Raw genomic sequence first — 26,657 nt, forward strand, 5'->3', positions numbered from 1 at the left:
TTCCTCTGTATAGTGTACATGTATATTGTGTAAGTAACCATTACCAAGGCCTTGGAAATGATAATTTAGTCATCACACTGATGGGAAGTTGCCTTCCCTTTTCCCTTTGAAGCGTACATATTTCCACTTTATCCTATCATTGATGTATGAATGTTCAGCAAGAGACACCTAAATATTTCATGATTCAAGAGATCAATATGTGATGAGTAGGGGAGAAAAGACCGAGCCATTCCCTCCAGACACAGATGACACAAGACTCCACTAAAGCTCTATTCACACGACAGCACTTTAACTGGGGTCCCTTGATTAATTTTAGCTTGGTTGTAAAATTTTGCAATGTTTGACAATATTTTACAAGGGAACTTGGACAGAAAATTGTTTGTCCTTTTACACGAGGTCAATTTTATAACCATGCTTTAATTTAGCAAGGGACCCTTGCTAAATTACTCTTGGGTGTGAAAGGGGCTTTACAAACCCAGCTATCACTCAACCATTAGCCATCACAATACTACAGGATTATATTGGCATTAAAGTGAACAGCCAGACAGCGTCGAGCCATCAGCTTTGTTCTCTTTTGAACAGGAGAGACATTTTCCATTCTGAATAAAAGGGCAGTGTAATTAAAAAAAGAGCTCCAAATGTCTTCAATGGAAATAAAATTAAAGTGAGCTTGTCTGTCATCTGTAGGGCATTTTTATGAAAGAAGAAATTCAAATGGCTACAAAATTAAAAAGATTGACAATGGGTGGGGAGAGTATATGAACGTCATAAGCAAGTTGACAAGTTTGAATTATGTCAATTGTTTATTAAGTTCAGGTAAAAGCTTTTACAGTAATTCTCTTCTTGAAAGCCCAAATGCCGCTGTATTTTATTTGCTTTTAGTTCATTATTGATTTACAGACTTTGCTCAAGAGAAAACATTCTGGTCACTGCGTATTTTATGAAAACAACTATTTTGTTTGTTATCACACATATTAGCGGATTTACTCTGCATGGTGCAAGGTACTGTAGTGGTAACCTTGGTAACACTCATGTCATTGGTTTGTCTGATGAACGGCCCTATCAACAATAGCACATTGTGTGTTTTTTCCTCAAAGTATATGAGTTAGCTCATCAATTAGCAAGTACATGTAATGCGTTTAAAATAGTGAAACAGTGAGTGTAAGAGGGAAACGATGAGTGAGACAAAGAAAAGTGAAACAGTGGTTGAAACAATGAGAAACAATGTGCAGGAATGTATGCTTCGTTTTTGAAAGGGCAAGGGCACCAAGGCATTTTCTTCTTGGTAAAGGGCACCCTATGATGAAATTGCAAATTTGTACGAAACATCAGGCCTCCATTCAGCATGATTTACATAGTGCATTGTCAGTGATGAATGTAATGTAAGCATCTGCTAGTCAGTTAACAGTTAAGTGTTACTTCATGAAAGGTCAGAAAACCTCAAACAAGTTAAGTCTTTGGGCAAACATAGGATCAAAAGTCCACGCTTGTACTCTACATAATGAAAGTAAGTGATGATGGAAACATTGTAAAGACAAATCCTGGATGTTTACTTTCAGTTTCAGCATGCAGGAAACCCCGCATTCAAATATTTCACTCAGACATTTACATACAGGAGTCTCATCTCATCCAAATTTTTTTAAACTGTGGGGCATTCTGGACCTAAATTGTGGGGGTTTTGCCTATAAAGGTTTTTTGAACGTTTGTATGTAATTGGTATTCATCTTTGGTTTTTAAGGGTACTGTGCAATCTAGAGCATTCGTAAAATTGTTATCTCATAAAGTTGTTATCTTTCATAGTTTTTGTTAATTTGATATCAAGTTTTTCCCCTCCCCGAAATTTTTGTTGTATTAACTTGACTGTTTTTTGAGTAACCCCACTAATTGGCAGAAACGCAACGACACGCAATTTGACGTAATTTGAGTGTACAAAATGTAGTGACCCCACTGGACTGGTAAACATTTTTTTTTTAACACACATTGTGGTTTAAATATGCTCTACATCACAACCACAAACCTTTTATTGATTTCACACATGAAATGATTCTGATAAAAACACTCTGATACCCAAACCAAAAATCGTTTGTTGTTGTTATGCTTTAACAAATAAAACCTAATAAAGGCTTCCAAGTTAATAAAATATAAAATATTAAAAAAAAACATTGACTTTAAGGCTGCGATTTCTGTTGTCTCCAATTTGTATGGAATTTTCAGAGAGTTCCAACTTGAAGAAAGTATGAATTTTTCGAGCACGGGTCAAGAAAGTTGACAAAAACATTTTTGGGTATGTTGTTTTGGTTCAGCAATTAAAAGCTCTGCTGACTGACACAACATCTAGTCGAATTATGCACAATCTCGCCTTTGCCTGAAACAGAATTCACTTTGCCTACATTATAATCATAGAGATAAGGTTAGAGCATAGAGCTATAGGCCTACATATTGACTAGAGTGCTAACTTGCTTTGCGTTTTGAAACCACCCTGGGCGCAGACATGTTTGATGTGTTGCGTGACTACGGAACAATTTTAGTTTTAAGAAACTCACACTGCCGCGATTTTTTTTTTCAATCCGCGTGTGCGCTTACGTACGCGACTGTACATCGAAAGACAACATGGCGAATATTTCCGTTCGTTACTAAATTCGGGGTGGGTAAAAAAACACTTTTTTTACAGTTAAAAATACAATTTGAAAGTGATTTAGATGCATACGACTCTTGTGCACATATTTAACGGTTGAATTACATGCACGTTCAAATGTTCTGTTAAAAAGTGCATTTAAAAATTGTTGTCGTGAGTTGTCGTGAGGGGACGTGAGTTGTCGGTGTTTAGTGCAACCGACATGACCTCCCCCCCCTCCCCTGAACTTCCAGAAATTTACATTTGCCATTTTTTTGCCTCGACCCTCGTAGTCGTACATAGTCGTATTGTCACATAATCTACATCTATCTAGCACGCTGGTACTCAGCAAAGTCCACTTCTGGATGTATGACTATGAATATGATTGTAGGGTAGGAGGTTTTCTAACAAAAGCTGCAACGCCTTAAAACATCAGGTTTGGTACCACAATACATGTGTAAATATGAAGAGAATTGACTGTGTCGTCTGTTGCGGTCAACCAGGCAGCAACGCGCTCGCATCAGCCCCGTTTACAAATGGTTTTAGGTTCCTTCAAAAACATTGACGACAAGATGAGCAGATGAATCTAACAAAATCATTCAATTACATATTTTCCTGACTTCCACAATTATCTTCTTTCCCAACAAGTATATCTATGTATGAGTACTTCCAATTCGTAGCATCAACCTACGCACAATTATTTAATTCTCTTTGAAAATTAAAATATCGTAAAAATGTTTTTACCTTGACTAGTTCCTTGCTCCATCTTTTCTGATGTCCATTTTGCTCACTGACATTGCATTGCGCGCGCACCACTATCAACACATTTTTAATAACACTGGTTGAAATATTTCTGTCAAAAGAGGGCGCTAGTCAGTATTTCAAGCCCAAACTATTTCTCCTTTTTTGGAAATTATTGACTGGGCTAATATAGTGTAACATAAAATTTGCATGTAGAGACTAGACAATGTTTGTTTAATTGCGAGCTGCAGGTAAAATCGGCTAAGACATGACAATAATTGAAGGTGTGGTGTGGTCTAAGACATTCCTTGGGACACTTTTTTTAGGGGGGGCTGGGCCCTATGGGAGGGCGGTGTCACTCCTTTTCTATTAAAATGTGGATATATTATTATTATCACTAGATCGAAATTAGGGTGATTGGTTCAATTTCAGAAACCAGCTATATAACAGTTGTTCCTCGAAAATGTGTTATCATGGTTCAAACAATGCTAGTTTTATCTATAACGGAAAAAAAAGGCGGCGTGAATGACCACATGTCTGCCAGGTGGGGGCGCTGTTTATATTTCTATGGCTGTCATCACAATACATTATGTAATGTTAAGTGGTGCGGTACGCACATACACGTCCCATCCTTACGCAACTTTCGTGATAGTGATTATACAAATATCTATCTTTCAATCTTGTGCCCACCCACCACGTGAATCGCAACTGTTGTTATACCATCATTAAGTAATAACCATAGTCACAGACGATAGGAAACATGAATTTATCAAGAGACGTAACAACTGGTAAGTTTTTAAAAATTCAAGTTTCAACAAACGATTCAATAATACATATAATATAATGTCTCAATGAATGATTCACTCATCATTCAACAATCAATTATGATTATGATATGAATGATGGATTATTGGGATCCGATTATTGTCTTGAATCTCGACCTCTCCTCCTCTTTCATCACATCATCATCATAAGCCGGAAATCTATATATAAGAACCAAGAGTATACCAAACCCAAAGAAATTAGAATGACATTCGTTCCGCTATCGTCTCAAACCAGTGGTGCCTGGAGGCGATAGCAGAACGAAGCTTATAGTTCTTGGCATTAAGTCCAAACTTACAGATCCTGCTAAGTCAACCAAGGTAAATGTAAACCTGACATGAAAATTTCCTATAATAAACTTGTAGTCCCTAATATACATTGATACCCTTACATGCCATACCTGGTTCCGCCATTCCCCCCCCCCTCCCCACCGGTCCCCCTGCCCCAACAACAAAGGCACTTTCACTTTTAGAAAATCATGAAGTCTACGTTGATTTATATTCAAATTGGATTTTTTTAAAGGGCCACCATGGCCAGGACCATGGCTTTTTTCAGGTAATTAAAAAAGGCCTGTAGGGAGGATGGAGGGTTACGATATCGCAACTAGAGGTGTGTGTGAAGTGATTGGAATGGGAGATGGATTCCTAAATTCATAGTTGCGATAATGTTACCCTCCTCAGTCTCACGACGGCGGAGGAGGGTTTGGTTACATTATCGCAACTACTAAATTCAGTGCCCTAACATCTTCTCTCTGATGTTTTTTTTTTTTATAGTTGCTTTAGTGGAGAAGGAAGATCGACCCTTGGGTGTTCAGTTGGTCCACAATGACAGAACTAATGTTGCTGCTGATCCTACTGACTTGGTTGAGTTAGCCAAGGTTGTACAGAAGGTAAAAAAAACAATGGTTGATTCAAATAATTTTTTTAGTGAACAAAATACCTCTTTCTACAAAACTACATTACTACGAAGGATGTCATTTTGAGAAATGTTTTTATAACATCAACAACAGCTCTACAGTGCCCAAGTAAGATTTGATGTTCATTAAGTTTGAGAGTAATTACAAAAGGCGTACCGCCCGTTTACATTGTAAGTCAGAGTCCTGGACTTGTGTCCCGAAACATTATCAGCATTTCTTCGGGTGAAACAAAATGTCACTTAAAATTACTAAGGAAATTGCTTCAAGAGTTCGCAGATCACCATCATCATCGGTCGGCTCCACACAGACAGACACAAGCTTTTCCCATTCTCTCCCATCTTGTGTTATTCTCCGAATCTCAAGCTGGGAGAGCAGAAAATTTGGGGAGACTTATCTTCCGCTATCTACTCGGGGAACAGTAGGCGCTGACGACCTTGTTTGTGCCGGCCATGCGATGGGGAGTACAGAGCATAAATGTTGAGTGGCTTGCTGGTAGGTTTCCGTATGATGTGTCAGACCCATCTGAGTTGTTGTTTTTCGCAGATATTCAAAGTTATTTATTGACTATAAATTAGGAAGGTTTTCTACTCATTTCAATAAAAATTCTCAAACAAGATCTACTTGTTATCCATTCATTCCAGGCTGATGAATTCACACGGGCCAACGCAGGAAACAAACTCTTGACGATTGCTGAGCAGATCCGCTACCTCCAGCAGCAAGCTCGGAAAGTGTTAGAAGATGCTAAACGAGACAACATATTACACCATGCAGCGTGTAACATCAAGAAACGACCAGGGCAAATATACTACCTCTACAAGAGACAATCTGGGCAGAACTACTTCTCAATCCTATCTCCTCAGGTTAGTATCTCAGGCAGCCATTTGGTTGCAATTGCAATGTGATTTTTTCAGGCCTGGAAATCCCTGGAATTTCATCTTTGAACATGTTGAAAAGGCAAGGCCAATAAAAATTTATTTTGCAAAGGGCACTTCCGTTGGAAAATCTTAAAGTCAATGGGAAATGCATTGGGACCCTGGTCTAATAAAATGACACAAACAAGATCATTGTGATGATGACATCAGGGCCCAATTTTATGACTCTGCTTGCCTTAGTTAAGCAAAGAAACAAAGACCTAACAGAAGCAGGGAATCCACGCTTACATGCATCAAGCGTAATTCGTGGGTTAGTGGGGAATTTTTTGCATATATGCAAGTGGGTACTCCACAATACTAGGCAATCCTCGCTTAAACAACTACATGTACCACAAGAGTTCAGCGCTTGCACGGTAGGCGGAGAATGTTGATCAAAAACGCTAAATTTAGCGGTAAGCTGTTCTGAAATTGGGCCCAGGGGGAATACTGAATCAATACTGACTGTTTTAACAGTTCCAACCTGACTCACTGGACAAATGTTGATTACACTTCCAAATTCTAGATTCAAGGCACTTGATACTACTGGTAATTACTCAAAATAATTGTTAGCACAAAAACTTACTTGGTAACAAGCCTTCAAGCAATGAAAAGCTGTTGATTGTATAAAACATTGTGAGAATTGGCTCCCTCTGAAGTACTAAATGTAACATAGTTTTCGAGAAAGAAGAAATTTTCCACTGAAATATTTGAATTTAATGTCAAGACCTCAGAATTTGATTTTGAGGTCTCCAAATCAAGCATTTGAAAGCACACAACTTAGTGTGACAAGGGTATTTTTTCTTCCATTTTTGTCTCGCAATTTTGACGACCAATTGAGTTAAAATTTTCACATGTTTGTTATAGCGTATGTTGAGATACACCATGTGATAATACTGGTCTTTGACAATTACCAAAGGTGTCCAGTGCCTTAAATACCGGTAGTTCCTACCTGATTCACTGTACATGTGTTGCCTTCCAAATTCCAGATTAACCTGAAATGATTTTGTTCATCTTATCCTTCAGGATTGGGGTAAGAGTTGTCCTCATGAGTATCTTGGATGCTATCGTCTTGAGTATGACATGTCATGGACTCCTGAGAAAGATATGGAGAGACGAGGACAAGAAATTGCAATTATTGATAAAGTCTTAACGTCTCAGGCTTGTTTGACGCAAAACCCGGATCCAAACTTCAATGGACTGCTATTTATCGAAGGAAACAATGAAACAAAATGAAAATGTGGACGATAGTATTTTTTTGGCTGGCTTTTTGTCCACCTTGGGTATTTAATATAATGTCAAATTGTTTTATGGACATTTTTATAGGCGTGATACTTCATTCATATCACCTGTAGGCGGCAAACTTAAATTTCTGCTGAAACATTTCTAGCGGCACCAAGGCGATGGCCAGGGGCAAGGAGGCAATTGTTTCCATTGCCGCAGCCACCATGAAGTATGGTGCCTGAAAATTAAATTGAGGTCCTGTTTGTTTTATAGATGATCCGGCAGTGAAACATTATTTAAAAATTAACTTGAAATGTTGGTAATAAAGTGATTTAAAAATATATTAGCATTTGGAATCTGATGAAGTCAAAATGGTTTTTATTATTATGATATTTGGCATGGTACTATGACGTTTGGCTGACCAGACCTGGAACTGTCAATTATTACACTCCATAAGAACTGCTTACTGAATGGTTTTGTTGAAAATTCATTCAATAAGTTGAATGTTTTTTCTTTCAATTTGTTGTTTAATTGCATTTTTTAACACTGTGTAATTTGAGAAGTAATTCATACCTTATTCCTTTGTTTCAGAATAATTTTACATTTTAGCCACAAATTTTAACCCACTCTGATTTAAGTACCCAAATAATGTCACTGTACCCATCATGCCACCTGTATTAAAACAAAATTGTAACTAAAATCGGAAAGAGATGCCTTTTAATGTGTAGCAAAATAAATCTGAACAATCTGTATTACATGTTATAAGAATGAAAATCAGTTTATGTTGAGATGGAAGGAATTGGTAGCATTTCAGACAAAATTATTTCCCTGGACGCCTACTATCTCTACCATGCTAAGAATAAGTTGACATACTGATGAAAATTACATAGCTATTTATAACTAGTATGTAACTTTTTAAAAACTTATTTGATTCGGTTTTAAATCTGTAAAAAAAAAAAAAATATTTTGAATTCTGTGAATTGTAAATAAACTATGTTGATTATTCCTGCAATTTCCATTTTGTCAAATGTACACTGACTTGGTTTATATAACATTGGGACACTAATTAACAATTGCCTACTCTTACATGTAATTTGAGTTTCATTCTCTGACATTAAAAATACATTGAGTCAAAGCTCATCGGTGAAAGACTTTTATGATGTTAATTTTGTTGTGGGATCTCCACAAATAGATCATGGTCCAAATATCAATAGCTGCTTGGTATAACAAAGTAGAGAGGTTGCGTGACCCCGCAAAAAGTTCGTTGTGCGCGCCGTCGGTCATGTTGGGTACTATTTCTGTTGGTAACGCGTCGTCTGCTCGCAACAGCAGACGCACGTTTGTAACCGAGAAACTTGGCTTTTCTCCGACAGACAAATACTTGGTGAAGGTTTCCTTCAGTATTTTATTTGGTATGGTGTTTAATAGAACAATGAACAACATCAATGAAGAAACCAACGATAGTTAACAAAAGTAACAACAATCTTTGGGACTGGAATGGAAGTTCAAAACTCATGTATCATCTCAACATACTTTCAAAAAAAGTAAATGTTATCTTGGCTGCTATATGCACAACTGTGTGTCTACATACTACCCGTAACAAAAACTTGCAGAACATTGGGACGGCTGTTTAAAGTCCAGTGAAAGTGGTATTTTGTCAAAATAAAGCCTTTGTCACTAAAGATGTGTTTTGATGAGTAGAATATGAATAAACATTATTTTCCATTTTATTAACAAATTTAAAAGTAGGCCCTACCCGAGAATTCTTTTATTTCCAGGTGACTTTAAGGCTTTTCTTTCTCAAAATCACTAAAGAAAATTCTGCAATGCAGTGGAGGCTAAACACAGTTCCACCAGAAATTCTACTATCATGTTCACACGATGTCATGTGTTTGTGCAAAATCTCACGAAGAAGCTGAATATCTCTTTATTTTCAACCTCAAATTATTTGATATTATCAAATAAATGTAGCTGTCAGATAGAGCATCGAGTCGCGGTCTCCGTGCACAGCCCCGACTTCACCGTGTGATGACAACGGTGTTTTTTCTTCCATTATTATCTCGCAACTTCGACGACGGCGCCGTGCACAACGCAAAATCCACGGGCGTGAGCTCAATCGAAACCTCGGTTTACTTTGGTTGCTATATTGTTCGTTTCAGCAGTTGGTCTGTCAATTGTTTTTTTTTTTTAATAGTACCATAACTCAGATCCCCACCTTCAAGGGAGCAATCGGTTTTATTTCATACACACGTACTTCATCGATTATTATTCTTTGAAGAGCATTTTTTTCTTGAGAATTTAACGTTGGTATTCCAGCGCATCGGACATGTTCTCGAAATGTACGACCAGGGTCCGCGTGTATGCACCAAGGAACATAGGAAACACCATTTTGAGAAAGAACCCGTTTAAATAATGTTTTGAAATCCGACAAATTCAAAAGTTGTTTTAGAAGACTTTATATCGTGTTTTACAGTGTTAAAATATGGAAGTATAACCTAGAATCTCTATGGTTAAACAAACCCAATCACTTTTCAGAGTTAATTCTCAATGCAACTTCAGGCTGGTATAGTAACCACTCTGTATTAAAAACTCAACCGACGGTTATCCCCCTTCGGTAAATCGGTAAAAATGTTTCGTGATGCAATAGGTCCTATGATGGTGCAATCTACCTAAAATACATGACATTTGAACTTCATTGATGGGCACACAATGGGCCCATCGAACACACCTGTATGTGTCTGGTCGTACATGTATGTTGGTATACGGAAGCCGCCATTATCAATGCCCATCCTCTTTTTGTCAACATGAATAAGGTTACTATACTATTATCTGCCATTCTGGCTATTAAAACAAAGGTCCATGGACTCACCCGATGTAAAAACAACGAGGACATTGTAAGTATTTATGGTTTCATATAATTTTTAGTTTAGGCCTGATCGATCTTCAATTTTAACGGATTTAAAACAGGAAGTATAAGTCTAACATCATTAAGCTAAGTACTGTGATGTCAAGTTTTAACGTTGTGGGTTAACTGTTCTTGCAGGAAACATTTTACTGCATACGAAGTAGCAGAGAAGCTAAATCACAGTTTCTCTTTTACGACGGGCCGGACAGGGACACAAACGAGTTCGATTTTTGTCTAGATTACCAGTTCTTCGATTACGGAATTGATCCCAATAAAAGGTAAGTGGGCGTAGCAAATAATTCTTGCATCATTTCCAAATTTACACCCTTCTTTAAAGCCATTTGACACTTTCGGTAAACAGTATTGTCCAAAGGCCCACTTCGTGTACCATAACTTATATATAAAATAACGAACCTGCGAAAATTTAGGCTCATTCGGTCATCGGAGTCGGGAGAAAATAACGGGGAAACCAACCCTTGTTTCCGCACGTTTTGCCGTGTCATGACATGTGTTTAAAATAAATCCGTAATTCTCGATATCGAGAGTTGATATTTGTTTTAATGTTTTCTCAAAAAAGTAAAGCATTTCATGGAATAATATTTCAAGAGAAGTCTTTCACCATTACCTTCTGTAAACGCTGTAAGTTATTTGTAATTAATCTGTGCATTTTTTTCTGTTCTGAAAGTGTCCAATGGCTTTAATGGCCAATAACTCATTACTAAATGATTAAACTCTAATACCTCATCCAGTCTCTTTTTTGGTTTGGACACCAAACTAACCCACTTTGCCTTAAAAATGCCATCACGATTTGTTATTAATCTAAAGCTTAAAATCCGCTTGTAAAATTGAGTTTATACGAGTTTATTATAGTCGCCATTTGGACTGACTTATAGGCAGTGTACGCTATTGGTAATATTACTCGAAATAATTGTTAGCGTAAAAACTTACTTGGTAACGAGCAATAGAGAATATGAATTGGTTTTTGTTCTTGTTTTTTACCCATACACTAGATATACAATAGAGAGATGTTGATAGTGTAAAATATTGTGAGAAACGGCTCCCTCTGAAGTAACGATAGCTTTTGAGAAAGAATTAATTTCTCACTAAAATAATGAATTCAGGGCATCTGAAAGCACACAAGGGTTTTTTCTTCTTCCATTATTCTCTCGCAACTTCTATTATACTCTCGCAACTTCGACGACCAATTGAGTTCAAATATTCACAGGTTTGTCATATGCATAATATAATGTTTAGAAACACCAAGTAAAAAGACTGGTCTTCGACAGTGCCTTTAAAACAAAAAGTTCTGGAAGTTTTCGTCGTCTGAAACCGCAGTCTGTGTGCTGTATTCGCTTTAAATCGCTTATATTCGTTAGTTCGCTTCTCTTCTCTTTTATTTTATTATTTTAAGTTAAAATATGTATGGATTTTAATGCTGGCTTTTTATCCACAATTTGTCCCATTGATTACGTCTTTTGTTAAGTCTCATTCTTTTTGGTTAAGTGCTAATTATCTATTGCGTGTTTTAACTGTTTAACATTAAGCTCTTTTTAAAGAAATTTTTATACTGTACATGTTCTAGTGCAATTCAACCATATCGGTTGTCACACTGTTAATTCCTTTGTAATGTTTTTATAAACAAATAAATAATAACAAATATAATATAAATATAAATATACTTAGTATACTTAGTATTCGCTTTGCGAATCATGTCTCTTCCATAAAGACTAAGAAACCGTACCCAGTCTCTATCCACTTTAACAGCCCCAATCATAGTGTTAGTGATGTTGAACTTCTGGTGATTGAAGCTTGCAATGGTGATGACACACACCGCAAGAGTAGAGAATCACACTGGATTCACCAACTCAAGACAGTCAAACCCTTTGGACTAAACATAAACACTGGTGTTAAATAACTTCTCATTACCCTCCACTTCACTTCGGCCTAAGAACTTATATGTTGTATATATTCTGTACATAAAGTATAAATTAATCTTGTTTAAAGTTGTTTTTATAAATTCATCACTGTAACTATCTGATGTAAGTAACCCCCCCCCCCCTTTTTTCCACAGGTCCCTCATACCTATTTTTAAAATCATCATACCTTTGATCTTGCTATTCTTATTAATTGACCATTGTTAGTTGCATCATGATGCAACTTGCTCTCTAATCCTACCCTTTCATGTCTCCCTGCATTGTTGTCGAACAATACATTTACCACTTTTATGGTCCACCAGTAACCCATCCTTTCATTCTAAACATCCTTTGTCCTCGCCACTTCACTCCTATTGGTTGATAGCCACCAATATTGTCTCTGAAATAGAAACTTTGATTGGCTGTTATTTTCCCGCTTCTTTCTGGATCCTTTCCTTAATCCCTTCCCCCCTCTCTTTTTCTATAAATGGATATGTATTTGTTTGTACTTGTTTTATGCCTCTGAAGAAGGTCCGGCTTGGATCGAAAGCTAAGGCCATCTACCCTATTCATTATATAAATATAAATATAAATATAAAAATTATAATGATCACTTATTGTTTCTTTAGGAAGCCGAAAGGTTGTACCAAGTGTCCTGATGGAACGCACATTGGTAAAAGTAACTTCTGCCCTTTTTGCTTTCCATGTGTTCAGGAAGACGAGCTGAACGGAAACGAAACGGAGGTAAAATATTCAAACTAATTGAGAAAATGTGTTTGTTTCCCCTTGATGCACACTTCAAATTCTACGGAGCTCCGGGAGTGCCATCTGACCTGTTATAAGAGCCTGACATTACAAGGATTGCGAACCTCTGAACCTATAATTCCCCGGTGTATCCGCTGGAGGTTATGTCACCACACACCCCTTAAGTAGAAAATTAACATGGGCTGAAGGAGGGCTATTCAAAAGAGGGCGCTATCAGAATAAGTTTGTCAACATTTTGGCCAGGGGTGTGTGGGGGGGGGGGGGGGCAGAATCTCTGGCCTGCTGCCACAAAAGCACCAATCGTTATGGACCACGACTTTCAGGTTTAAGGGTCAATTCAACAGGAGGTCGACAACCTACCTGCAAAATGTCGGCCTCCATTAAAAAAGTTTGCGCAGAAGTTGACATCTCGGTTTAAAGATGTCAAAAACATAATCTGAGAAGATGCCGTGATTTCATCATCCCGAAACAAGAACTGTCACAAGATTCAAACAAGTAAGATGGTACTTCCAGAGCTCTGTATTTATAATCAAATAATGATTCTAGTTAATGTGTTTTTACTTATGGTGTGTACAGAGCATTGTTTGTGTGGTGGACAACAAATCGGAGTGTGGTGTCACATTTGAAACTTCGACAGCTCCGAGTGGCACCGATGGAAAAACAGGTAACATTTATTTGGATAAAATACAATAAAAAAACTAAAAAGAATTAAAAAATATATTAGCCTATTGACCATAAACAAATAGATGGATCGATATTAACCTATTGACCATGCATGTTTCCTTATTGAAAATTATTTTCAATTGCATAATGATCCACCTTCATAGTTTTCTTGTTTGGAAGAGAATAGTTTTCTTGTTTGGAAGAGAATAGTTTTCTTGTTTGGAAGAGAATAGTTTTCTTGTTTGGAAGAGAATAGTTTTCTTGTTTGGAAGAGAATAGTTTTCTTGTTTGGAAGAGAATAGTTTTCTTGTTTGGAAGAGAATAGTTTTCTTGTTTGGAAGAGAATAGTTTTCTTGTTTGGAAGAGAATAGTTTTCTTGTTTGGAAGAGAATAGTTTTCTTGTTTGGAAGAGAATAGTTTTCTTGTTTGGAAGAGAATAGTTATAACATGTTAACCTCAACATGCCTTTCAAACTAGATTTAAACAATCTCACATTATTTCAACGTTTTCGCCTTCACGTTTTAGGTACTCCTACTGTTTTAACGTACACCACTGATGAGGTTATACCTACGGATGACAGTATAACAAGAACAACTTGCAACGAGTGCTCTTGCATATCAGGTGGTGTAATACTGTAGGCCTATTATCATTATTGTTCCTGAATGTTGGTTTTGAAATTTCTAAATAAACAAAGTCCTCAAATACTCAAAGCCTGTAAAATGAGGCATGTTGTCTTCTCACTTCAACAAGGTTTGAAAGGCATGCCTACATCCATACAGACGTGTGGTATCCCTGTTTCAGCCCCATGAGTAGGCGGCAACGTGCCCCTGGTGGCAGTCGATTTGGGTTGACAGCCCAAATCAGTTATAACTTATTGTAGCCTTCAACTTGAAGTGACCTATTATGAGTTAGGCAATATCTCAGATTCTCAAACAAGGTCTGTACGCTTTGTAAAAATTTATGCTGAGTTTGTTTGAATACGTGCAGATCCTGTATTGGTTGCAGTCCTCGCATGCTTTCTCGTCGTAATGACTGGCGTTGCCATTGTCCTTTACCGGAAAAGAAAACGTAAGCTATTTATGCGAATTCTTTCTTCTTAATGACAAAATATGTTTAAACCATTCGGTTAAGTTCTGAAGCCAATTAGTGGTTAAATAAGAAATTGCATCAAAACATAAACCACAGCTGCCCCACAAAATAAGCATGCCGCAACAACATCAACAAAAACAGTAACACCTATTATGGAATAAATGTTTCGTATTAGGCAAATAGTATTATTATTTTCATGTTTTTTAATGCAAAAGTAATTCTAAACAGAATGCGTCAATTTTTGTTCTTGAACATTACGAGATCCTCTACAACAGGGGCAAGGAACCGTTCTACGTAGATTAAATCGGCACAGCTGATGCCAACATCACTAGGCAAATGTTATGTTATTGGTAATTATTGAAACATCACAGCGCAAGTTATTATGTGTGGTGCTGTGTTCGATTCAATTAAATTCAATTCGACAGATAGTGCTTAAATAACACTGGACACCTTAGGTAATTGTCAAAGACCAGTATTCTCACTTGGTGTATCTGTCAACATATGCATAAAAAAAATAATTCTATGAAAATTTGAACATCAATTTGGTCATCGAAATTGCGAGATAATAATGGAAGAAAAAACACCCTTGTCACACGAAGCTGTGTGCTTTCACATGCTTGACTTCGGGACCTCAAAATCTAGTTCCGAGGTCTCAAAATTAAATTAAATAAACGGCAACTTTGGTTACAGCTATGGCTAGATCGCGGGCGTCTGCCTATTCTTCAACGTAGACGCGATCGAACCATAGCTGCTGGTAGTCGTAGCCTATATGAAGTCGCCGTTTCGGACACGTCCTCATTTTTCATTTTGTCTGTGATGCCAAACTCTTTGCGTTATTTTATTAACAGGTACCTCTTCATAGAACCCCTGAGATTCTGCTTCACCCCATTGTGATCTTCTAGAGGAACCATCCCCATCTCACAATTTATCAGACGGTGAAGGAAAAGATCTCCGATTCGTTTGATTGCATGGTCGTCTGGATGCATTTCCTGCTTGTCTATGATTTGAATTATTTTACTTGAAAAGTGAAAATTCCTTGATTGTAAACTGGAATGTGTATGTTTCTACCCCATGATAACAATTATCCCCGCTAGTGTTTGTTGTCATCTTTGTGTGTGCTTATCTATTTTCTTGGACTACTATTTTTTATTGGACCATATGCCTATATTTCTTGCTCCGTTGTTTCTGTTTCAGTTGTACAGCTCTTCGTATTGCCTCTTTAAACCGAAGAAGCCTTGTGACTAAAGTTTACTTTAGAAATGAAAGTGTTTAACTTACAAAAAACATACAGTTTTCCTATTTATCTGTAATCATATTCTATACATTCCTCCAAATGAAATTCCGTCCATGTGATTATGTAACACTGACAAAGTCAGGTAAACTTCATGTTCGTTCGACTATGGTTCCCCCACTGGGACACTATAAACTCCCTTATAGTTTTAGTAGTTCTGTAATATTGGGCCCAATTTCACATAGCTGTGTAAGCTATGTGAGAGTCATCGCATGCTAATTAATTTCTAAAACCATGGTTCAAATATTGGGAAGTATAAATTGACACGATGCAGTCTATCAAGACACCACTTTTTGGTAACCCTTTGAGTCAGATTTCAATGAGCCTTTTTGAAACACAAAAGAATCAGATTCTACAAGACCAGTTTCTTTTTATGACAATATAAACCTTTAGTAATTGTCCAGTCTTCTCACTTGGTGTATCTCAACATATACGCACAAAATAACAAACCTGTGAACATTTGAATTCAATTGGTCGTCGCAGGAAAAAAAAACCATTGTCGCACGGAGTTGTGTGCTTTCAGATGCTACCTAAACCCTGAGTTTTTGGGGCAGCGAAAATGACAACGCCCAATCTTCAATCTTAAGGTGTAAAATACACATTTGGGCATCGGTGTTTACAAATAATGGTGGACGAAAGATGAAAATAATTTTCTGACCCTTCCACGAACGGTTCATCTCTAATATATTTTGTAAATAAAATCTATATAATATACTATTACTTGTCATTAAGAAAATGAAACAGTCACTATTTTTTCAAAGATACACATCTATAATCATGACGTTAATATAGTTGATAAACAGTATATGCAATATTTGAAGTTTATGTATCAGTACACTATCAAATTATTTGGGCTGATTTTGGATGTAAAAGGTCTTTTTATTTTATATAACATTAAGTTTAATAATATAATGTTTGTTAAGTCTTGGGTTTAATTGACTATTATATAATATTAATAAATACCTTGGACGGTTTCAAGTCTCTGATTGGTCAAAACCCGGTCACGTGTGAGAGTGTTAACGGTGGTATAAAGACCGGCTTTGGAAAATAGCGAAAAAGTGGTCACTAAATCAGCAATACATTGTGTAAACCTTGCGCGTTGCACTATCGCACGCTTATTTATATCCCTGTAAGTTTCATTGCAACTTCGCGCACTTACGCGTACGCGCGCTGAAAATGTATCAATTTTGAGTGCGCGCCTGTATCATGTGCGCGCGTATAAACTGACGCCAAGCTCATGCGCGCGTTTTAATACACAAGGAACAGCTATCGTCCAATCATTTGCCTCCTTTGACCCCAGTGAAGGCGCTGAACAGATCATTATTTAAAAGAGTCACTGGTCTCAAAGATCAGTAATGTGATTAACGCACTAAAGAGATGGGAACCATCAAAAGCTCAAATATGGCCCCTGAACATGTCTGGAAGTACCGCCGAGAGAAAAGTCACAAAATTTTGACAATTTTAGCCGTTGAATTCGCTAAAATAGGGATTTATTAATGGGAATAACAGTGTTCGTAACCGGTCTTCACTGCGTGGTAATGACCTTGGTTGGTGGCTGGCGCTGTTAACGGACCTCACCTCCGGCTCGGTCCGTTAACAGCGCCAGCCACCAACTCGGTCATTACCACGCAGTGAAGACCGGGTACTCGCACTGTTATTCCCTAATTAATATTAAGATTAATAAATAAGCGGACACCAATGCTTATTATGAACATTGTTTGCCAGTATTGCTGTTGATGTTCCATTGCTTGAGGCTTTCGACTGACAGTATTCTGTTTATCAACATGGAAAGAGGGTTGTTGTTCTTGATTCAAACCACATAAAGGAGTGGGGACATCCCTAAAATATATTCTTCATATATGTTGTACTTGATTCAAACCACTTAAAGGAGTGGGGACATCCCTAAAATATATTCTTCATATATGTTGTACTTGATTCAAACCACTTAAAGGAGTGGGGACATCCCTAAAATATATTCTTCATATATGTTGTACTTGATTCAAACCACTTAAAGGAGTGGGGACATCCCTAAAATATATTCTTCATATATGTTGTACTTGATTCAAACCACTTAAAGGAGTGGGGACATCCCTAAAATATATTCTTCATATATGTTGTACTTGATTCAAACCACTTAAAGGAGTGGGGACATCCCTAAAATATATTCTTCAATATATGTTCCATTGCTTGAGGCTTTCGACTGACAGTATTCTGTTTATCAACATGGAAAGAGGGTTGTTGTACTTGATTCAAACCACTTAAAGGAGTGGGGACATTAGGTTTTATGCAGTTGGGCGTAATGTGTTACGCCACCCTTGATGGGCGCTTATTCAAATTAGAAGCACTGATGCATGGCCGTATATAATCGGCCCGCTGGCCATGAGCACGCCATTCAGGCCGACACTACATCGTTGAGTTATACACCACACCTTAAAATACTTGGTTAGCTTTTTACGAAATGACGTCTAAACCGAGCGAGCCCTCTATTAATACTGAAGAACTGTTCAGCAAGTTTAAATCTTACTTCAATCAAAAATTTGAAGATCTTAACTCTAACACTGCTACTGATGACGATGCAGTGAAGGCGCTAAAGAACCGTTTTGAAGCCAAGGAGTTGACGAGACAAGGAAATTCAGCCCAATGGGAGACTTTTTGAAAGCTACTAGAGGGCAGCAGACCTACCAGGTAAGGGTGCACAACTCCTATAGCAAACAATGGTAAATGCTAAAAATTCGAAAATACTCAAAAAATATTTAGAAGTCTCTCAGCCTCTTGAAAATTAAATCAGATACATTGTCATACAACTAAACTTCAGATTTCTTCTCAAGTTTTGGTAGGTCAGCATTTTGGAATTTTTGCTAATTACTCTAGAAGAAACACTCCCCAAAACTCATGCACACCGTTTGTTATCCTTGGGGAACTAGTGTCCAGTGCGTCCTGTTCCAGAACAGTTTGGTTTATGCTGGCAATGTGTTATGAAAAACAAAATACAGGTTGACTAAATCTAAAATACAAAATCAAAAACACGCAAAACACAAGGTATTTGCTGTCAGTGACCGTCACTCATGCTTCTCCTATTCCTAAGTTGTTGACATTACCTGGTGAAGAGCGCCCTCTCTTGGTGCTTGGCAGATACTCAAAAGTTTCCCATTTCACTTCTGCGGTCAACTCGAATTAGCCCACGACAAAATCAAGGTCGCTCTGCTAAAGAAGGGAGACATTCAAGACGCCATCGAAGCTATACAGGCTGCCGAAGAGCTGGTTGCAGACAGAAAGAAAAAGATCAAGATAGCAGATAGCAGTAAGGCCGGATGGACTACTGTGCAGCACATGAAAAAGGGAGATTCAGGTCAAACCTCTGAAGGAAGAAAGAGAATCCAAGTAGCAGAAGAGTCCGCCTTGAAAGAGATCGACGCCCGAAAACGTCAGAAAGTACGACCCACAACCTTTTCCAGAGGAAATGAGGCTCTTGGTGATCGCTATCTTTTTCGAGGTACAGTGTACATACATTCTTTAATTGAAATAGTTTGGGCAGTTCACCCCCCAAACCAGCAACATAGTTTTCTTTGTCAAACTCAGAATCGGTCCAATGCCGGCCCCTTCCCATGATTTAATAATAATAATAATAATACTCTGAAACGAAATTTGCATCTCTTGTGTCCTTATTATGGAGTCCAATAAAATGAAACCATTTTTCATGCGTATGAGCGTAGCGAAGGAGCATGAAAATTGGGTTTTATGCAGTTGGGCGTAATGTGTTACGCCACCCTTGATGGGCGCTTATTCAAGTTAAAAGCACTGATGCATGGCCGTATATAATCGGCCCGCTGGCCGTGAGCACGCCATTCAGGCCGACACTACATCGTCGAGTTATACACCACACCTTAAAATAAACTGCACCAATAAAGTATCTAAACACTTACAAATTATCAGATATATCGAAACCTAAAATAGTATGCCAAAAAATAATTATTCATTTCGAGTCACCGTTAATTTCTGCACATTTTGACACATCTTGTGTTGCGCTACGATGTTGTTGGGTGGATTTATGGGCACTTGAGTGGCTTAAGGTCGAATTTCAAAAGTTGTAAAAGCCCCTATTCGAGCTAAATATTTGTATTGTGACGAGTAAGATCAGCGTTTCTTTTGCCCACCTTTTATAAACGATTTTTTTTGTCGCTTGTTTGATAAATCGGTTGTGATGAACATCAGCAATAATTGTCAGTAACCAAGCGAAGGGGTCAAAGATGGGAGGCATACAACAATATGGGTTAAGAGCCATAATCCCTGATTATGATGAGACAGGGAAAGGTGGTTCAAGATAACAGGAAAGATGGCTCAAATGACCAAACAGGAAAGAGGACGGATCGTTGGTTTGATAGAAGCCGGTACGTCGATGCGAGCTGCAGCTCATGGTTACAACGTCACCGACGGTCAGTAAATGATGAAATGACTACCAAGCTCAGGGAAATGGGGACGACCTGTCAAGGAGTGGCCGTCCGAGGGTGACTTCTGCAGCAGAAGAAATAGTCTTGGTCCCAAGACCATTGGTGTTGCGCGGTCACACACAACCAACGTTCCGATTATGCACGGCAAAAACTGTCCACGCTTGTAATGAACGAACGCTAGCGGGCGCTCTGTTTCTCTGATTTACGGATCTCACCATGTCCTGTGCTCACCATGGTCTTGGATATTTGCGAATTGAAGGCGTGGCCAGACTATGTAAATTACTTTTAATGTTGCAATATTCATATCACGTGACGAATTGAAGATGACTATTCAAACTAGATCGAGTCAAAGGTCAATATGATCGGCGGTCTATTTTAATAATCTTTGCTCAAAGAGTGATTCCGTGGTCATTATAGGCCTATTAAAAGGAAAACAGTGAAATTTTAAGTATAGGTACCTATTCAGATTATGGATACGTGACGATTTGAAATCGTAAATAATGGTCAAAAATCGAACGTAAAATTAGCATTCAGAGAGTCCGTGTATCGGACGCTGTATGGCCCCACGGCGTGGAGCAATCGGAACGTGAATTAAGCCTTGTGGAATATCACGTACCGCCCATGCCGTGTCTCGTGGGGGTCGGAGGTGTTAAATCCCAGTCGCTATGAACTCCCAGCTTGCGGGTGTCGAATCCGTTGTTTCTTATGACCGCAACGTTCCAATATGCTCCATTTTGATTCATGGCCCCCTAATTTCTTTTTGTTATGAGTTTTCAGGTAATTTTGATGATGTCAAAACGTAGGAATATCGCATATTGTTATATTGACAGTGTTATTGTGTGAGTAGCTTAAAAAAATTATGAGAATTTTTTATAAAAGGTTTAAATAAAAATAATGCTAAAACAAAATTCCCTCAAAGCATAATTTTGTCAAACAAAGTATTATTTTTTAATTCTGTGAATGAAGAGTTATTTTTGAGGTAATGATTAAACTGGGCAACGAGTGGAATTTAATGACCCGACTATTCGCCTCAAATAACTGGGAGTTGAATAGCAGTAGTCGCCGCTGGACAAGCAATCAAAATTCAAAATTTCTCATGAGTTATTCCAAAAGATATTGTTACGACTACATTCCAAAAAAATGTTATATGGCTACGTTTACGTTCCAAGATACGCTTAGGTCTACGTTCCTTCAAGTTACACTATAATATCAAAAGGTATGTTTTCAAGCCCGAGTTAAGCTACGCTTACATTCAAAGATACGCAGCTACATTTACGTTCCAAGATACGCTTAGGTCTACGTTCCTTCAAGTTACACTATAATTCAAAATTTCTCATGAGTTATTCCAAAAGATATTGTTACGACTACATTCCAAAAAAATGTTATATGGCTACGTTTACGTTCCAAGATACGCTTAGGTCTACGTTCCTTCAAGTTACACTATAATATCAAAAGGTATGTTTTCAAGCCCGAGTCAAGCTACGCCTACGTTCAAAGATACGCAGCTGCGTTTATGTTCCAAGATGCTACGCTTCAGTCCAAGATATGCTTACGTTCCAAAAGATGTCAACGTTCCAAGCTACACAGCTACTCAGCTGCGGTTACAGATCTGCTTACGTTCCTTCAAGTTACGCCATAATATCAAAAGGTACGCTTTCAATCCCATGTCAAGTTACGCTTACGTTCCAAGATACGCAGCTACGAATTATGTTCCAAGATATGCTTACGCTCCACCAAAAGATACTGTTACGTTCCAAGCTACGCAGCTACTCAGCTACGCTTATACACTCCAAGATACTAATAGGTTACGCTACAATATCAAAAAGTACGCTTTCAATCCCGAGTCAAGCTACGCTTACGTTCCAAGATATGCAGCTACGGTTACGTTTCAAAATACGTTCTCACAAAGACGCTTTTGAATCCCTCAAGATTTCCTTCCCCCAAGATTAAAAAACTTTCACTGTGAATAACACTACAGGGCCCACCAGTTAATAACTGTTTGGCAGAAAATACTGTACAAAATTTCTTTACTATCCAAAACTTTACTTGGGCACTACAAAATTTCAAATTTAATTAAAAATTGGCTGGCAACCAGTTTCTGCTAAGCAATACTATTTTGTGCTAACTATAAGCAAATTGTTTAGCCAATACAGGCTTCATCAGTGTGGGCCCTGGCACGTCGGGAGCATAACGCCACGATCGCATTTCAAGCTGCATGTCATGGCAATGCAGGTGTCTGGATCTGGACATTATACACAGAAATGTTTGTGCTGGTACCACAAACCTTTCTTTATCGTATTTCCACCCTGTGTCAAAGTTTCAAATCCTACTGATCTGGACATTATTATACTCCGATAAAAACATATATACCCACACACAGAGTAAAGCAAAAGTCATGCAACGGAATTACTGCATGAATTGTACACTACATGCACAACACTGATGAATTATTCATGAGCCAACCGCAACGCAGCCTCTGATTGGCTCCACCGGAAAGTCGGGGGAGATTTGCCGAAAAACAATAAAAAAGTTAAGACCCGTCGCTGCAAATATTCAAGACCATAGTGAGATCTAAATCAGAGAAACAGAGCGCCCGCTAGCGTTCGTTCATTACAAGCGTGGACAGTTTTTGCCGTGCATAATCGGAACGTTGGTTGTGTGTGACCGCGCAACACCAATGGTCTTGGAACCAAGACTACAGAAGAAAGTGAACAAGTCCATAAAGCCTGACACCACTCTCGAGGGATTGCGACGCATCCTGATCAGGAAATGGCAGGGGATTGACCAGGTACAGATCAGAGGTCTCATTGGGAGTATGAGAAGACGACTCCTTGGCGTTCAGGACAGTGATGGAGGACACACTAAGAACTGAGGACAGGATATCAGCAGTTCTGGAGTTAAAGATACGGCAATAAATTTCATGGTCAAGTAAACGAAACGAGTTTGTGTCTTTTGTCTTGATTTTGTCTGTGTGTGGTGCTTGTGCGAGTTCCCTTCTGGAATTGGGGTGTATATAGGGGCTTTTGCAACTTTTGAAATTCGACCTTAAGCCACTCAAGTGCCCATAAATCCACCCAACAACATCGTAGCGCAACACAAGATGTGTCAAAATGTGCAGAAGTTAATGGTGAATAGAAATGAATAATTATTGTTTTGTGTACTATTTCAGGTTCTGATAAATCTGACCATTTGTAAGTGTTTAGATACTTTATTGGCGCAGTTTACTTGGTTAGCTTTCACTAAAATCTTGCAGATTTCTTTCTCGTCTTTCCTCTTTTTTTGTCATCCCTCTTCTTTGCCCAAAACCTTTATAGGCATGCCAAGCGCTGACATATGTTTTACCTGCCGAATGCCAGGCCACTGGGCAAGAGAGTGCCCCTTCAGCACGCCCGGGGCATCCAGATTCAAATCAATGAGTAGAGCTTCCCCCTTATACAGCAACTTCACCAGGGCCATACCGTGGCGAGTACCATTTTCCCAGCGAGCTATCCCCTCGGTCCTCCCAGGCCCAGCAGCAAACAGCACAGTGCTCAACCAGCCAATCACAGTGCCCGAGTACGGCGCAGGACCCTCATAGCAAGCAATCCATCAATAAACCATCTCAGTTCGAGACAAAGTTCAGTGACGTATTTGAGGTACAATGTAATTATCAATCATGTGTTATGGAAGAGCTATGCTCTGACAATATTCCCGTTAAAGGGCGATTAAAACAACACGCTCAGTTCTGGTATACAATAAGTTCTTCCAAAATGGTCATATCGGTTATCACAGAAGGCTACAAAATTCCATTTACAGCACAGCCCCATCCAATGTTTTATCGAAATAACAATTCAGCCAATAAAGAATACCAGTTTGTCACAGAGACCGTCCTAGATCTGTTGAAATCAAAAAGAATAACAGAAAAACACGAGCCTTCCTATGTGGTGAGCCCCCTATCTGTCGCCTACCAGGCTTCAGGAAAGAAACGTCTAATTTTAGACCTAAGCAGGCTTAACAAATTTGTAAAAAAGGAAAAATTTAAGCTAGATGGTTGGAAAGTTGGCTTAAACCTCGTCTCAAAAAATGCGAGACTATTCACATTTGACCTAAAATCAGGTTACCACCACATAGATATCGCACCTGATTTTCAGCCTTACCTCGGTTTTTCATGGGAAATGCGAGGAGTAAAACGTTATTTTGAATTCAATGTTCTCCCTTTCGGTTTATCCTCCGCACCCTGGTTGTTTACGAAAGTCATGAAAACTTTAGTGACACATTGGAGAGCATCGGGTATTTTAATTGCACTATATCTAGATGACGGCATTGTTGTGATACCAAGTACAGGAAACACTGAATTAGATTATGCCTCAGCTACAGAAATATCTAAGCATGTAAGGATTGATTTACTTAGAGCTGGCTTTATCTATAACATAGAAAAGAGTAAGTGGGATCCTACTACTGAGATTGAATGGCTAGGCATGCAATGGGATTCTAAAGGAGGTACACTGATAGTACTTCAGAGACGCATAGACAAATTGCTTAGATCAATTAACGAGTTAAGCCTACTCAATTCAGCTCCATTGTCCGTCTGAAAATTGCATTCTCTGGTTGGACAAATCATATCATTAAGTCCAGTGTGTGGAAATATTGTAAGACTCATGACCAGACATTGTCAGATTAAAATTGCTCAAGCGGCCGATGAAGACGAATTAATCGAGCTCAATGTACATTGCAATTCCGAAATCCAATTCTGGAAAAATAATGCAGCCTCTTTGAATCTACGTAATGTCTTTGCAACAAGGAATGTTACTAAACTTGTTTGTTGTGATGCTAGCGCACAGGGTGCAGGGTCAATCACTTGTAATGAAATCCATGTAGCTCATAAGCTCTGGACCAAACAAGAAGCCCAGAAGAGCTCCACATGGAGAGAGTTAAATACTATTCGTTTTGCCATTAATTCCTTTTTGCCAATGTTAAGTGGTTCACAACTTAAAGTTTTCTCAGATAGTCAATCTGCCACAAGAATTGTAGAAATAGGAAGTATGAAAAGCGATCTGCAAGATATAGCTCTTGATATTTTCACCATATGTTTACGTAATAACATCAGATTAGAAGTCGACTGGATCCCAATAACTCTGAATGATCAAGCCGATTTCAACAGTCGTCTAATAGACACTGACGACTGGGAGTTATCCTCACAATTTTTCAACGAATTGAATTCACTTTGGGGCCCACTCAGTATCGACTGTTTTTCCAATTACTATAATGCAAAACTAACTCGTTTTTAATAATAATAATAATACTCTGAAACGAAATTTCATCTCTTGTGTCCTTATTATGGAGTCCAATAGTATGAAACCATTTTTTCATGCGTATGAGCGTAGCGAAGGAGCATGAAAATCCCTAAAATATATTCTCGTTCTCCTTGGCCCGATACCCCCACCCGCACCCCTTAGCCCCCTAATGAATTGTTATAGTTGCATAATGTTTACTTTTAGGTTTACTATGTTTACTAAGACTAAGTTTACTTCTATATGCACGGGGTATTGACAACAATAACCACTATGTTTGGGTGGTGGGGGGGGGGGGTCAATCTGTCAATCAATCAATAGACAATTTAAACATAAATAAAGACTTTCATAAACACGTTTGAAGAGTTTGGGCTGCAACTATACCGTGTTGTTATCACAAAGTAATGGTTTGGTCGTAAATCACTCTCTCCATCAGAACCAGCCAGCGTTTAAGGGCGCATAACGGTTAATATTCCATAAGAAAATTACACAGAAACATTTTTTACTGACAAAATACACTGTCGTAAACTGGCAACATCATCATTATAATCATCATCATCATCGTCAAACAGAAAAACTATAAGCCCCTTTCTAAGTGTTTGCATCAGTTAAAAACACCCTAAAGTTCAATCTATGACCTCAAAAGTGATGAAGTATGACATAAAACAAACAAAATTCATAAATGCCTGTGACAGTTTGGCTATTCTGATTGGTCGAGAGCACGTCACGTGGGGGTGTTTAAACGGACGGTATAATACCGGCTAGAAGTGTTTAAACATTGGCGTGACACGCGAGCTTGCACATGTGCTTATAAGACAGTTTCTTCATTCCTATTGGTCGAGAGCAATAGACCTTATCGCAAATACCAATGCGCAAGCGCAGACTGTTGAATGAGGTGCATTGTGGGATATATATGGATCAAATTTGGATATCAGCTAGACCACAATGCATCTAATTCCAAGCTTTACGCGCGCGCCCCGGTATTTCCGAAAAGGTCTATGGCTTGAACATCTGTGTCACATCACGCGATACGCGCGACGCGCACACAATCTCCTCATAAGGAGTTGTTTACCAGAGGGCCTAACAAC

The 26,657-nt window shown here is 38.4% G+C and overlaps 3 protein-coding genes across 6 annotated transcripts in view; 2 read left to right on the forward strand and 1 right to left on the reverse strand.

The window, feature by feature from the left end:
* The window catches only part of LOC139950403 (calmodulin-binding transcription activator 1-like), a 67,126-nt gene extending 60,069 nt beyond the window's left edge, over window positions 1-7,057 (reverse strand). For 2 of the 3 annotated variants that reach the window (XM_071949052.1, XM_071949050.1), the window contains exon 1: window positions 3,359-3,421. In XM_071949052.1, coding sequence (XP_071805153.1) covers window positions 3,359-3,380 — 22 coding nt within the window. In that variant the 5' untranslated portion in view covers window positions 3,381-3,421. Of the gene's footprint in view, window positions 1-3,358; window positions 3,422-6,953 lie in introns of those variants that run through there. The other variant, XM_071949051.1, reaches the window with a different exon arrangement.
* LOC139950404 (uncharacterized protein C1orf50 homolog) lies at window positions 3,940-8,366 on the forward strand. Its single transcript, XM_071949053.1, has 4 exons — window positions 3,940-4,143; window positions 4,951-5,066; window positions 5,735-5,953; window positions 7,028-8,366. The coding sequence occupies exons 1-4, from the start codon at window positions 4,116-4,118 to the stop codon at window positions 7,235-7,237; spliced, it is 573 nt and encodes a 190-aa protein (XP_071805154.1). The 5' UTR covers window positions 3,940-4,115; the 3' UTR covers window positions 7,238-8,366.
* Window positions 8,367-9,967: 1,601 nt separating this feature from the next.
* LOC139950671 (uncharacterized) lies at window positions 9,968-17,345 on the forward strand. Of its 2 annotated transcripts, XM_071949458.1 has the most exons (7): window positions 9,968-10,119; window positions 10,269-10,408; window positions 12,673-12,787; window positions 13,385-13,472; window positions 13,997-14,092; window positions 14,459-14,539; window positions 15,409-17,345. In XM_071949458.1, the coding sequence occupies exons 1-7, from the start codon at window positions 10,030-10,032 to the stop codon at window positions 15,420-15,422; spliced, it is 624 nt and encodes a 207-aa protein (XP_071805559.1). In that variant the 5' UTR covers window positions 9,968-10,029; the 3' UTR covers window positions 15,423-17,345. The 2 variants fall into 2 exon arrangements, with proteins under 2 accessions (XP_071805559.1, XP_071805560.1); XM_071949459.1 differs by lacking the exon at window positions 13,997-14,092.
* Window positions 17,346-26,657: the final 9,312 nt, after the last annotated feature.

This window comes from Asterias amurensis, chromosome 18 (assembly GCF_032118995.1).
Source record: "Asterias amurensis chromosome 18, ASM3211899v1".
Taxonomy (NCBI): domain Eukaryota; kingdom Metazoa; phylum Echinodermata; class Asteroidea; order Forcipulatida; family Asteriidae; genus Asterias; species Asterias amurensis.